Raw genomic sequence first — 13,896 nt, forward strand, 5'->3', positions numbered from 1 at the left:
CGAAGGGGGGAGCAAGCAATTTTTGGCACACAATAATGCTCTGAAAAGGCTTGGGAAAAACAGTACGGAAACGGGGGGGGGGGGGCAAAGATTTTGGCGGGCCAAGAGGGGGGAGCGATTTTTGGCAGGCCGAGAGGGGGGGGGCGAATTTTGGGGGGCCGTTGCATTGGACCTTGTGCCAATAATGCGCGCTGGATGGCTAGCAGTACGCTTAATTTGTAAAATAAAAGGGAATCTGAATAAACCTTTCAATAGCTCATCATCGTGATGTACTGGCTCACACGGTACTGGCTTGAGCATTATGTCGTGCAAGCGATAAATGTCAAGTGAATAAACGCTAGATTAAACCTCAGGTGACCACTCACTATCGTGATGTCACAAAAGCTCTACATATAAACTTAAAAAAAAATCCTGCCCGGCCGTCGAAAAAAATTGCATGCAAGTTGATTTAGTGATGTGCGCCTGTAATCACGATAATTAATTGACCACAGGCTGCCGATAGTGTACAAAATGGCATCACTTGTGAAAGTCACCGAGCGAGTTTCTTGTTTAATTAATGATGTTTTAAACCAAGAAAACCTACCAGATGTTATACAGAAGGAATTAAAATATTATCAACAAGACAATGGGAAAAATGTGACAGAAGGTTTGCCGTTTGATGTGCTATACAAAGCGTTTAAATACAGTGAGTATGATAAGCTTATTGATTTTTTTGTTGTAGTCGCAGAATTCGACAGGATAAACAGGCTACAATGTATGTTGGAAAACAGGTCAAGACAGTTTTAAAGCAGGGCTGTCAACATTTTGGAATTGCTTGGCGTGAGACAGGCGTACCGCGATTTGCCGACTCCAATGTTCATTTTGTACCATGATTATTGACGCTCGAGAATGTGAAAAGCGGGGGGTGGGTAGACTCGCTGAGGCTCATGGACGCCGTTCCTATGTCCATGGCCTCGTATTTCCCATTTTGTGTGTAAATTTGATTTACACGCTATCTCTATGGAGAAATACGCTTTTAGACTTTACCGCTATTCCATTTAAAAAATTTCTTTGAAATTTGGACTATGCATATAAAACTGTACTCATACTGGGATCTAACCATTGGAGGTATTCTTACCTACTTCTTGAAAGCGCAATATCATTTCAATTTCGCAAATAAAGATGATTTGATGACGCCTCTCTCTCACCATGCCCCACAAAAATGATCACGAACTGAAATCAGTGAAATGTAACAAATGCTATTGCGCATGCGCTGTAGCCTGCATTTACCAGTCGCACTAATTGGTAAGCATTGAGGTCAGCGCCCAAAAATGGTGAGATAAACTAGCAACACTTCATAATTCAGTGGGTGACATACGTGATGCGGGAAGATCACACGTACAGTGCGTTAACGGCATAGGGAGTGAGACGACAACAAGGAATATCCAGGGTTGCTAATGCAACAATAAATAAGCCCAAAATGCCAGCAATAAATATGGATTTGAACGACTGGTAATTAGATTAACAACAAGGTCACGCGTGAAAATATAAACGCTAAAATTGATGGCCACCTAATTTTCACATATCGAAAACACACCAATATCATTATTAATCGTATGCGTACCACCAAAAATATCAATAATATTATTATAATTAAATAAAATCTTTTAGCATTACTATTTCTATATCTTCTAGATTGCAAGTCACTTGGCTAATTCATGTCATTGTTGACATACTTGTGTCACGAAAATAGCATAATGGATAGCATATGCCAGCATCAACGATATCGTAACCATAGGGGAAAAATACAAAACAGATATACACATTTCAGAGATATAAAGTGTTTTCAGATTCCTTCAAGAATAATTTATACAGTTCTGTATTTCTTTATATATACATATGCACATAGCACATTAAAAAATAAGCCATGTTTGCGAAACACAACAATATAAATCTTTCTCCCCTACGCATAATAGAACATTCCCATCAATTAAGTACACCGTAAGCTCCTCCCATCTTACCGACGACTAAACAAATGCGACCGAGAACGGACGACGGATTTTGTCCTGAAAATTGTTTCATCTTGACGATCAGAAACGCCAAAAATTGATTTTTTTCTCCTCTGCATATTCTACTGGAATCAAAGTACATGTAGGGATCACATTTGAAGGTAAATAGGCCAAATATTGCAAGAAAATCTACTCACTAGGACTTTAGGGAGTCCGCTCGGAGTACACGGCTATAGGGAAAACCGATAACAGTGACTAGGGGTGGGGGGGGGGGGGGGAGGGCCACATACAAACTACCAACACAACTATAAGGTATGCACATTAGTTTGGCACTGAATGCATGCACTCATCACATGCACAGAACTGACCAATCACAGGCATGGGATCTGAAAATTTAGGGGGAAAATCCTTGCGCATATTGCTTCCGGGCAACATGAAGATGGGACTGGGCAGCACAAATTCACACACAGGCATTTACAATAAACTTTCATCTTCTAGATTCAAAATAGCTGGACCCCCAGTTTAATTTTTAACTCGAGTTCTAGAAGAATGAAACTTGCATGTTTTCAGTTTTGAAAATTTTGTATGCATTGAGCTGGAATGTCATGTGATGTCATTTTAATGAGGGGCGCTATTTATGCTGGTTGATCTGGCTAGCATCTGTGGTTGTTTGGCATAATATAATTCACATGTAAATGGTGCCACACAGCTACCACAGCTCCTTTATTCATAGAGTTGTACAGTGCCAATGGGACAAGTTTGTTTGTGGGGGGTAGGAGCAACAAATTATTTATGACAATGCGTGAGATTTTACTCATTTTCCAGCTTCTTGCGTGAGATTTACTACCTAGGCGTGAGATTATACTACCTTGGCGTGAGACCGTGAGAAAGTGACCCAATGCGTGAGACTCACGGCCAATGCGTGAGAGTTGACAGCCCTGTTTTAAAGTCATATAAATATATTAAACCAGGTGAAACCTGAAAAACAAGCAATAACATAAACTGGTATGTGGGTTGAAATGGAAGAGTGTTACAGATTTTGAAACAGCGTTTGAAATTGAAATTGCTGGTATCGGAATCGCGTTAGACTCGCTCGCCAGTCCTACGATATATACCGTACCTAAGGACTGGCTCACACCATTTTGTTTATGGGAAATACACACTTAAAGGAGTATTTCGTGATCCTTTTTATGACATTTTTCAGTAAATATCCACGAAAAAATCTTATGCTTCCGTCAATTGCAAGCCCGGCTACCAGAGACCCGGGCACTGTGCACAATACCCGGGACTGTCACCCTGAAATTACCAGAAAGTACATCCCCGGTACCTGGGACTGTACCCGGGATGTACAAACAGTCGTCCCGGTAGCGGGGCCATGATACCGTTATGTAGCCGGGGTTGTTACCCGAGTGTTACTGCTGATTTCATAGCGGGGAAATCAGCGATGTTGAAACCCGGCTGGCATGGGCGGGGACAGTACCGGGGGTTTCACCCACAATTTGTGCCCCGGTACCCGGGTCCCTGGTAGCTGGGCTTGCAATTGACGGAAGCATTATTCCCAAAATTTCAGTTGATTCCGATTTTACGTTTGCGAGTTATGCATGATTATGTGTATTGCACTGCTCCATAGACAATGTGTTGTAATTTGGTTCTGGTAGGCCTATTCCAGAACGAAATTCAAATTTCACGATATCTTTATTAAACGAAATAATCTGCAAGATATATTTTGTACATGAAAAGTTCAAGAGGTTTCCAGTGATATAAAAATCTCAACTTTTTTTGAGAAAAATGGGGGGGAAGATGATCACGAAATGCCCTTAACAGTTTGCGCAGGTCAGATATTCAAAAAATTTCATCAAAAGTATAACATTGACACCCACCTTATTGTGCTTGCTAATTTAAGACTCGGTTGAAATAAAATTAAGGACTGAATGCATTTTAGTGTCCAAAAATTATCGTCAAAATTCTGCCAAATTCTCCACCCTTGCGAAGGGTGCCGAATTGGCATGGAGAATAAAATTATCCGATCTTTGAGATCAAAAACCCAAAATTACAACTTTGGACGTACTATTGGCAAAAAGACATTATTGCCAAACAATATAGAATAGAACATTTGATGTCAACTTGTCAAAATATTGAAGAAATGTGCTCCCTAAACTTCTGGCGAGTAGGCAAAATAATTCCCATTCAAACGCATGGGAAACTGAACGTGCATAACACCGACTAGTATCGCGTAGCAAAATGCTATGTGTACACAATTTTATCAACTTGCTACACAATTTTGGAGTTGAGTAGCATTTTTATGCCATAGACTTACATGTGAATGTACCAAGAGAAAAGTAATGAAAGCAAATTTTGCTACACATAAAAAATGCTTAATTCCAACACTGTTTTGAAAGGATACCCATTGACTCGACCATATTAAATTTGCCAAAATTTGGCAGTGCTCATTTATTATCACCCAATAAATACTGAAGTAATGATACCGTACTATATATTTTTGGCAAAATTCTTCAGTGGTCTGCCAATTTTTGACAACTATTTACGGCATCAACATTACTTGAGAACTCTAGCTGCCTTTGAATTTGCACACAATAGTTGAAACGCATTCGATGCTAGAGTATGTTGCTATAATTTTTCAGTTAGACAGCGTCAACATTTTTTGCACTTTACAGTTGGAGGGCCATTCAACTTTGACGCGATATTATTAAACTGTACGCTATGAATACGCACACAGTGAAAATTCAAATTTGCTTGGTTTGGGTTGCAGTTTTAAAAGCTTCCAAAATTCTCTCTACAACTCCTAATAGCTATATATTTTATATATCTTCAAGAAAGGCCATTCCATATATGTTCACACAAAAATCCGTAACTTTGCAAGGAATATGATATGGGCACATAAACACAAATTTTTGTCATGAATTGAGATAAAAGAAAACAAAAACTACGGTACTATATTTTAAAAATGGTGCGAGTTCATGAATCAGGAATTTGCATATGATTAGAAACATGGCTTATTTATCAAGATTTTAGGTAGACAAAAACCTGCCGGGATGAAAAGGGTATGAAAAGCGACAACAACATTGAGAAGGTTCACACGTATTTCACTGAAAGCAGATAAATGTCGCGCTTGGGCGCCACAAAGTTGTTTACTTAATTTTCGTCGATGGGCGAATCTGGGTAACCAATTTAAACCATTATTTTAAAAAGCTTTGAATTTTAAGTTCACTATTTGGGACAAAGACTAATCGATAGATAAAGGTTGAAATTACTTGTCTGGCTAAAAATGAGATTGATTAAAGCGTTAAGACAGAAAATATCCGGGTTAGAAGTCCTTAGCAACGAAAATTAATTTGAAGGTAAAGCAAACGCAAAAATCACGAATTCTAACGACAAAAGCAGACAAAATGGAAATCAAATAAATTTGAAGGTAAAGCAAACACAAAAATCACTAATTCTATCGACAAAAGTAGAGAATTGTGAAGATATTTTCAACACATTGTACAAGTTATTTGTAAATTGCCCAGGATGATTGGCTACACATAATACGATACATTTCAAATCGAAATTTTCCGCGGGAAAGGTAAAAAAGCATGTACCCAAGAGTGCGACAGTCATTTTTGCAAAGGTCGCGTATAATTTGACCTTTAACGGAAAAGGCGCATGATGGCCCTCGGTTTAGTTAGATGTTATTTATTGTGTTAATGTTGAAATCTTGATTAAAAGTTATTTCAATGAGTCAACTGTATCTGAGTGAGTAAAATTGGCTGAGTATATTGAACAGTCTAAAATTAAAGTGGAATTTTAGCAACATATTTGATGCAATCGCCTGTCGTGGTTGGCTGTGTTTACTTCTGAACTTCCATTGCTTCACACTGTGTCATGCTTCAGCAAAACTGACCAGATTTTGAATGCAATGGTCTCTAGCCACGAATGTGAAACTACCGGTGAGCAAATTCGTGGCTAGACTTCTAGCAACATCAACACGGCAACACATGCACATCTCTGATTTTTTCCTCAAAATGGGCTGAATAACACAAAAGTTTAAATGCACAGGCAAAATTCTACATGCACAGAGCCAAAGTTACATGCATTTGTTCATGTAAAACCCCTCTAAATCGAGCCCTACAACACACAATGTGGGATTCTGATTGCTATATTCACTTCATCACATCGGCTTATTCACTGATCAAGCTGCGTAGCATCGCGTGACCTAGTTTTTTATACAATAATTACATGTAGAAAGAGCAGCTGGACACCGCTGAAGGACCTAAACCTTGCTGAATAACTATAGTAGTATGAGTAGCCAATTCACAGTAGTTTTTAATTGTAGTACGGTAATTAAAGTACTGTTAAGGGTAGACGAGGTATTGTTGGTCGAAGCAACCTAAAAATCGATTTTCATTATCTAGATCAATATATTATTGAAAATTAATACCTTGATGTTTTGCAAAAGTTCATTCTACAAATCGTATACTTTGCAAACTTGCTGAATTTATTGTTGTTAATGAGTTATGTACGTTTTACAAAAGTGTTGTTGTTTCAGCCCTCTTTACAACGTAACTCAAGACCCGCAGCACCTATAAAAGTATATCTGTGATATTTTAATTCTTCTCGCGCCGCTATGAATTGAGCAATGCAGTTTTTGCCAAAGCTCACTACCATTCGTAAGATGCTGTGAACTACCAAATCACAACAGTTTAAAATAATTAATAACCTTAATGTGGTACTTATTCTAAACATTTCTGTTTTATACAGGTACTAGAAAAGAAATATACCTTCATGAAATTTTAGAAGGAAGTGAAGTTTATTTTCCACCATTAAAGGAACCAGAAAGAGTAAGTATGTTTTATTGAAAGCTGTGAAGGAAAATAAAGCTTATGTGATCAAGCGCATGTGCAACGTATGGGGATTCCTGAGGGGGGATGTGGCCCTTCAGAAGTGGGGAAAAAGGCTGAAAATTTGTGAAATGTGCCTATTAATTGAAGCCATTAATGGATTATTGCTTTTAAAACGGCTGGGGCCATGTGCATTCCCCATAGAGTGCCGATTAGTACAGACAGGATTTGCAAATTAATTCTTTTTTCTAAGACGTGATACATAATATTGTTTATAGGCCTAATCTTTGCCATTTCATCCACCATATTTTCATGGGTATTAATAATCAAATAGGGGTTTCAGCAAAACATAAAAATGCCACTCCTGTAAAATGCCAAAAATGCAGATCAACTTTCTTGCACTAACACATGTTGTAGACTTGAGCCATACGACTTGGACCCTGTTCACATTAGAAAATTTTCTCCTTTCGACAAACCTCGAACGAAGATTAAAAATGTTTTTTTCCTAATGTGTACGCACTTTTCTTCCTTCGACGAAGATTAAAATCGCTTCGTTCGACGAAGGAAAGTGATCATGTGCCAAGTGACCTTCACAGGCTTAAATAATAGCCGGGTATTAATAGCTTCGTTCGAGCTTCATTAATTTTTCTGAAATGTGTACAGTGCAATGTCTTTGTTCGATCTTCGTTCAGCGTAATGTGTACGCATGCTTAATTAGTTTTATCAAGATTATTAACTTATCTTCGTCGAATGAAGTAATCTTCTAATGTGAACAGGGTCATAGACTGGAGTAGCTAGTTTTGTGACTTTTGACTTGTACAAAAACTACCTTGTGACTTGACAAAGAATTTTTGAAATAACTTTGATATTTTGCTTTTACAATTTTAGAATCCTGAGCTGTTGGCTAGATTAGAGCAATTAAAAGCAGAACAAGAAAATAAACAATATAAACTAATGACAAGGAATGTCAATGCTGATGTAAGTATTTATTGCAAATACTCTTTCTCTCTCTGTGTGTGTGTGACCCGGATGGCAGTCATCTTAACACTTTACTCCATCACCATACCATGCAGATTTTGGTATCAGGTGAAACCCAGCAAACACGAAAATGTTTTTGAAATGTTATGGTTATAAATGCATTTTGGTTATGGTCAAAATGTTTATATATAATATTCAAATGTTGGGTTACAGTAAAGGTCATCATGGGAACATAAAAAAACCATTTTAAATATGAAAAACCACTACAACATTTTTAAAATATGATCAAAATGTTTTTGGAGAATAATTTTTGGCAATCATTTTCATAGACTATGCCAAAGTCGAATTTTGATAAAAAATATGTTATTATTATTTAATCATGATGAACGCATTCCGTTGAACTCAAAATTTAATATACCGATGTTTAAAAACATGTTAAAATTAAAGTGCTCAATGGTAAAATGGTCATAAAGAGTTTATATAATTAGATTTTTAGTGACAATAAAAGTTATTGAATGCAACATATCTTGCATAATTATAATGGCTCACTTAAATACTAAACAATTCTGATTTTTGAATCTACCAGTTTATTGATCGTGAAAATTTGACTATGTACTTTGACTTTTAAGCAGAACTTTACCCCGGGACTTTTCAATTGGTACTTGTTTATCAATCCAATGTAACCACAAGTACTCGGCATGGTAGTATTAGACACGCTAAATGTGCGTCCATGCACCACTGAGAGATTAACTTTCGCATCACCACAAACGTGCCGCAAAATTCCATAGATTGTTATGTACGATGTAGTCAATGGTAATAGCACGTGCCCGGAGGATTTAAACAATAGCGAGATCTGGGCGACCAATCACAAGCCAGATCCATTTAAAAGATGCATTACATCATGGCCAATTTTAGTTATGCCAGAAATTGGCCTAACTCTCCATAGAGTCTCGTGTTAAAAATGTTAACCACAAGTCAAAGTAAGTAGTCCACTTGGGAAGCTAACAAACAGAGGGAGTATGGTGACTGAAAATATCAGATGTGAAAATCTATCAATTGCACACACATTAATACAAAACAGCGTTTTATGCTTAAATGTAATAGCCAGAGTATGCAAAATGGGCAAGTGGACTACGGTGAAGTCTATCATTTTCACAAAATATTTTGTGAAATAACATTATCTTAGAATGTTTTGTTTTCTGAGTGTTATTATGACCGTTTTATACCTTATATCCTGATTAACAAACATTTTCTGAAAATGTTAGTATGTCAGGACCTCGCAAAAAAGTAACCTCACAAAAAAAGGTAATTTTTCCATTGCAGGAGCAACTTGCTGTTAATTATTAATACAAATTTTAAGTCCATTTTGCCCTATAGTTTTCTGCACAGTACTTCAGCTGTCTGCCTATTTGGCGCAGTTTATGGCGTATATGGAAGTGGGGCTCTGATTGGCTAATTAAATCATGTCATCATCATATCGGTACCTGATTCGCTAGGCAAACTGCATAGCCTAGTTCCTTTTGCACGATAATCAGACAAGAGCATACGGACACCGCTGAAGTAATTTGCTGAATAGTATTGTAGCACAAAAATACTGAATACTGAGTATAGGCCTATCATATATAGGGGATGCAGGCTGACAAGATTTCTATTTGGTAGTGTTTTATATATTATCAGAGTATTTAAAAAAAAGTTTCTGAATATTGCCTTGTTATGGTATGGTACTGGAACTAAGGCACTTGAAACTTGATTCGGAGTTTAGCGTCCACCGCCCACGTTATGAATTTTGTGCCGCATTTGAGATGTAAAATCTGAAAATAATTCATTATTTTGCAAATTACTTCTAAACCAGAATGAAAATTTGTTCTGCAAAATTTTTAAACCCCTTTTTTTTGTATTTGAACCCTTCAAAAACTATAGAAAGCCTTGAGAACTATTAGATGAATCCATCTAAATATTTAAGCATTAAAAATATACAGGTTTTTGACCCTTGCTCTATCCAATTATTTCAATTATACCTTTGGGATACCAGGGCAGACTAGAAGAGAAATCAACCTAGCCCAAATGTTTTTTTTACCAGATTGTTGATGTTGTAAATAATTTAACTAGGAAAGACCTAGTTTTGACAAATTGGTATAAATGTAAAAAATGTATACGGAGAGGTTAGTACAAATTGGAGTGAAGAAGACTGACATGGTATACTTCGGAATATACATTTAGTTTGTTTTAAAACTTGAAAAACAAAAGGCAAGATAATTATACTTTTATAAATGTTTATGTGTGTTTGTGACATTATAATGCGACTGGCGATACCCAATTAGAATGAACAAAAGTGCATAAGCATTGGTAAAAGGCCGCTGATAATGAAACCTTGGAAATAATGAATAATGAATAATGAAATAGTTGCCTCATTATGAGCTGAAAAAAATGGGACGCTAAACTCAACATCAAGTTTCAATAGCCTAATGGAAAGTTTCTCAAATTTTTGATATTTTCAGGCATATGGTGACCAGGGTTTACTAGCTGGTGTACGACAAGAAGGTAATAATCTCAGTTTATCTTGGTGATCAGTAAAAAACTGTTTAAACTTTAAAGAGCTATTTTTCCAAGGTAACCTTTCACATTAGAAATATCTTTATCACCATTATCCCAGATGATACAATGTATATTGAGGGATCAGAGCCAAAAAGCCCTAAGTGCATTTTTACCCAAAATGAGATTTTGATATCAAAATAATCCTTACAATCAAAGATATTATAGCATTATCCAGTACTAGGGAGGCGCTAGGTGCATATTGTTGCGTAAATAAAGCATTCATAAACAGCTTGACGATCCAGAACTTGAACTTTTTGTTTCAGAGCCTTGTTTTGTGGTATATATAGGTTTCGAAGCATGCACTCAGTGGATGGAAATCTAAAACTTTAATTACCATGGCCCAATTCCCCAATCCCCTCATAAAAATATATACAGACATAATTGCCAAATTCCTATTGGGTTGCTAATAGCTAGTTATACAGCCACTTGCTACTTGATATAACAATTATTCAAATCCTAAATCATTCATTGATTATGCATGATCAGCATCACATATGTGACCGTACAGCACGAATGAGCCGTAAATGTCCTCAATTGTATTCTGAGTTACAGTGTAAAATGGGCATGAAGGTCATATTCATAGGTATTTCAATTTGGTGCTACGTGTATCTCATTAAATGAGGTACACGTAGCACCAAATTGAGGTACCTATGAATACGACCTTCATGCCCATTTTACACTGTAACTCAGAATACAATTGAGGACATTTACTTGCTCATTCAGGTTGTACTGGTCACATATTTGTGTTAATAACTTGGATGCTTTTCTTTTTTCAGTTCGCAGTGTAAAGGCACAACTCATGGGCGTTTTCAATGTAGTATTGACAGTACTAGGGGCTTTCACTTTTGGATTTATGGCTTCATACTATGCAGGAAAGCCAGCAGCTTATGTGAGTATATTTTGCAGTGGATGTACCATTATTTCAACCTGATTAGCAAGGATTCAGTCAGCGCCCTGTCAACCTGTATTTTGGATGGGCGATCACCAACTTTAGTCGGCCTGAAAAATGCCTATTAAACCTTGGTGCACTTTGTAGAAATTCGTAGACCTGTTATCGACATGTGATTTCTAATTCAACACTGTATCTGGGAAAAAATACGACAATAGACACGTGTCGAAACTCGTAATGAGATAATAAAAAATACTGAAAAGTCGATAGATAAGCTTAAAATCATACCGATATGAATTACGATCACCGACTTCCGGTGTAAACACGCTTCCTGGTTCGTTCTACTTCCGGGTTCGGGTCAACTTCGGGGGGTAATTTTTGACTTTCTGATGAAAACATGATCGCACTGTAAGCTTATTTGGACAAAATAGCATGGAAATTTCATTTTTTTCTTTTTTGATGAGTGTTGTAAAGTGTCGAAAAAGGACAATTTCTTTTGAAGTGTCGAATTTAGGGCCAAAAACGACGATAATACGACACATACGACAATCGATAACAGGTCTATAAATTCGCTGACCATTGTGGCCCAAGGTACACCATTATTAAAATAATAATTATTGTAGTCCTGTATTCTTAATCATTGTGTCTTCATTTTGACATCCAACCTCCCAATTAAATCCCACACTGACCCCTGTGAAAGAATAAAATATTCATCTTGAATCTTCCACAGAGGGAGGGTGAGTTTCAATTACAGTTGCATAAGCCAGCTCCATTTGAATTCATTCACCCTCTGAGAAATATTCAACAGGTCTGAATCTTCCACAGAAGGTGGGTGAGTTTAAGAGTTGACTAATGTGCTAATTCCATTTCAAATTCATACTCCCCTGTAAAATCTTCCACAGGGGGAGTGTGGACTTTCTATGGATTAGCCATATCTATATTTATTCTATAGTAGCCAGGTTATAAAATGTATGTAAAATAAGTAATAATCAGTGGCGGTGCTGGGGGGGGGGGGTGCAAGGGGGCATTTACCCACTATTTTTCTTGCCCTCCACACTTTTAAGGCAAAACCCCAAAATTACATAAATTTCCACTTTTTGTGTCAATTTTGTGCAAAATTTGTTGATCCCCCCCCCCCTGAAGAAAATTCCTGGTGCTGCCACTGGTAATAATTGTATGTTTTCCATTGTATTTTTTTTAAATTTACAGTGTGTAGTGGTTGGATTCATATTTGGGTTGACAACAGCAGCAGCCGATTTGTACTTCTTCATCAAGAATGAATTATGATAAGTATGAACTGGACTACCTGTAGGTAAACTGTTGAACTGGAAAACATCGGGGAAAACATGCCGAGGAAATAGTGGCAAGAATGCCCTATCTGCAGTAGCTGCCCTAATGACATCACAATTTATGCCATCTATATTGTACACAAATATGACACCTGGCAGATGGACCCGTCTTCATCGATCGTTTGGTTTGTTCCCTAAGCAACTCAATTAATCTCTGTATATTTTATACTGTTGTAAATAAATGGTTGATTCATGTTGATTGATAGTAATACCTCAAAAGATAAAAATGGTTGAATGAGTTTGAATAGGATCGTTGCATTGGGCTATTTCAGTTCTAAAAATACACGCATTATGGAAGACGTCACCTCAATCTCCCACACTGCAGTGTCTTGGCTAGCCACCCATCTTCCCGTCATTTTAAATGGGGAGTTTGCTCCTAGGACGGGCAAAATTATGTTATAACTGTAGGTGTTGAAAAAGGCTATTAACCTATTTTAGTAGACCAGATTTTCAAAACAAGGCCATATCAACACATATTTGCACCCCTCAATGGGCTGTAGAAGTCTGGTAAATGTTTTAAAGGTCAAATTAGGACAGGTAATTTTATTCGAAACAGGCAAACCTCAATTTCTAGCTAAAACACTGCCACACAGAGTGTGATTACAAATGGTGTCACTCATTCAGGTAATCCCATTTGAAATTCACACTCCCTGTTTGGAAGATTAAGGCCATGTCTTCCGTGTATGGGTTTAAATGAAATAACCCATTATCAAAATGATGTGTGCATATTCAACCCATTTTCAGGAATCTGGTTTGCAAACCATCTGCAAGAATCTCTTTGCATTCTTTCACAATGATGCTTGTATTTCTGACACAGTAATTTGTGAAGAATTAAAAGAAGAAATTTGATATTAGTGTGAGAATATGTTGCCTATATCATTGGTAACTGATATTCTGGTTCAACAGCAGTACTAATAATAAAAGATAATCTACAAGAAACAATAATCATTTGACTTCAGAGCTGGACAAATATACATGATGTATTATACTTTATATAGTCTAGGTTTAGGAGTATAAAATAATACTGGTATACTGGTACAGTGGCAACTCGTTGACACAAACCTTTTACATGAAGTTCTTGATAACAAGAAGTATGTTTTACATTCCCAAGCATACATTTCACATGTTATTAAAACTGGGTAACAGAAACTCCTGATAAGAAGTAAAATTTGAATTCCGCACAGCTTCGTGTTAATGAGTGTCCACTGTATTATGGTTTAATATAAATTAGAAAATAAAAAATAGGAAATAAACTGTGT

General features: G+C 36.9%; 1 protein-coding gene across 1 annotated transcript; it reads left to right on the forward strand.

Annotated features, from left to right (window-relative positions):
- Positions 1-501: 501 nt before the first annotated feature.
- Positions 502-13,647, forward strand: LOC140136015 (transmembrane protein 199-like). The gene is made up of 6 exons (XM_072157723.1): positions 502-685; positions 6,747-6,826; positions 7,715-7,804; positions 10,303-10,345; positions 11,176-11,288; positions 12,498-13,647. Exons 1-6 carry the CDS (start codon positions 511-513, stop codon positions 12,573-12,575), a joined length of 579 nt encoding a protein of 192 aa, XP_072013824.1. The 5' UTR covers positions 502-510; the 3' UTR covers positions 12,576-13,647.
- The last annotated feature ends 249 nt before the right edge of the window (positions 13,648-13,896 follow it).

Source organism: Amphiura filiformis, chromosome 16, assembly GCF_039555335.1.
Source record: "Amphiura filiformis chromosome 16, Afil_fr2py, whole genome shotgun sequence".
NCBI classification, from domain to species: Eukaryota; Metazoa; Echinodermata; class Ophiuroidea; order Amphilepidida; family Amphiuridae; genus Amphiura; species Amphiura filiformis.

Bases quoted from the DNA above. Each gene is read 5' to 3' on its own strand.
- LOC140136015 (XM_072157723.1), top strand. From the start codon at position 511: ATGGCATCACTTGTGAAAGTCACCGAGCGAGTTTCTTGTTTAATTAAT. The intron at 7,805-10,302 runs GTAAGTATTTAT...TGATATTTTCAG, and splicing joins CAAGGAATGTCAATGCTGAT to GCATATGGTGACCAGGGTTT. The intron at 11,289-12,497 runs GTGAGTATATTT...TTAAATTTACAG, and splicing joins CAGGAAAGCCAGCAGCTTAT to TGTGTAGTGGTTGGATTCAT.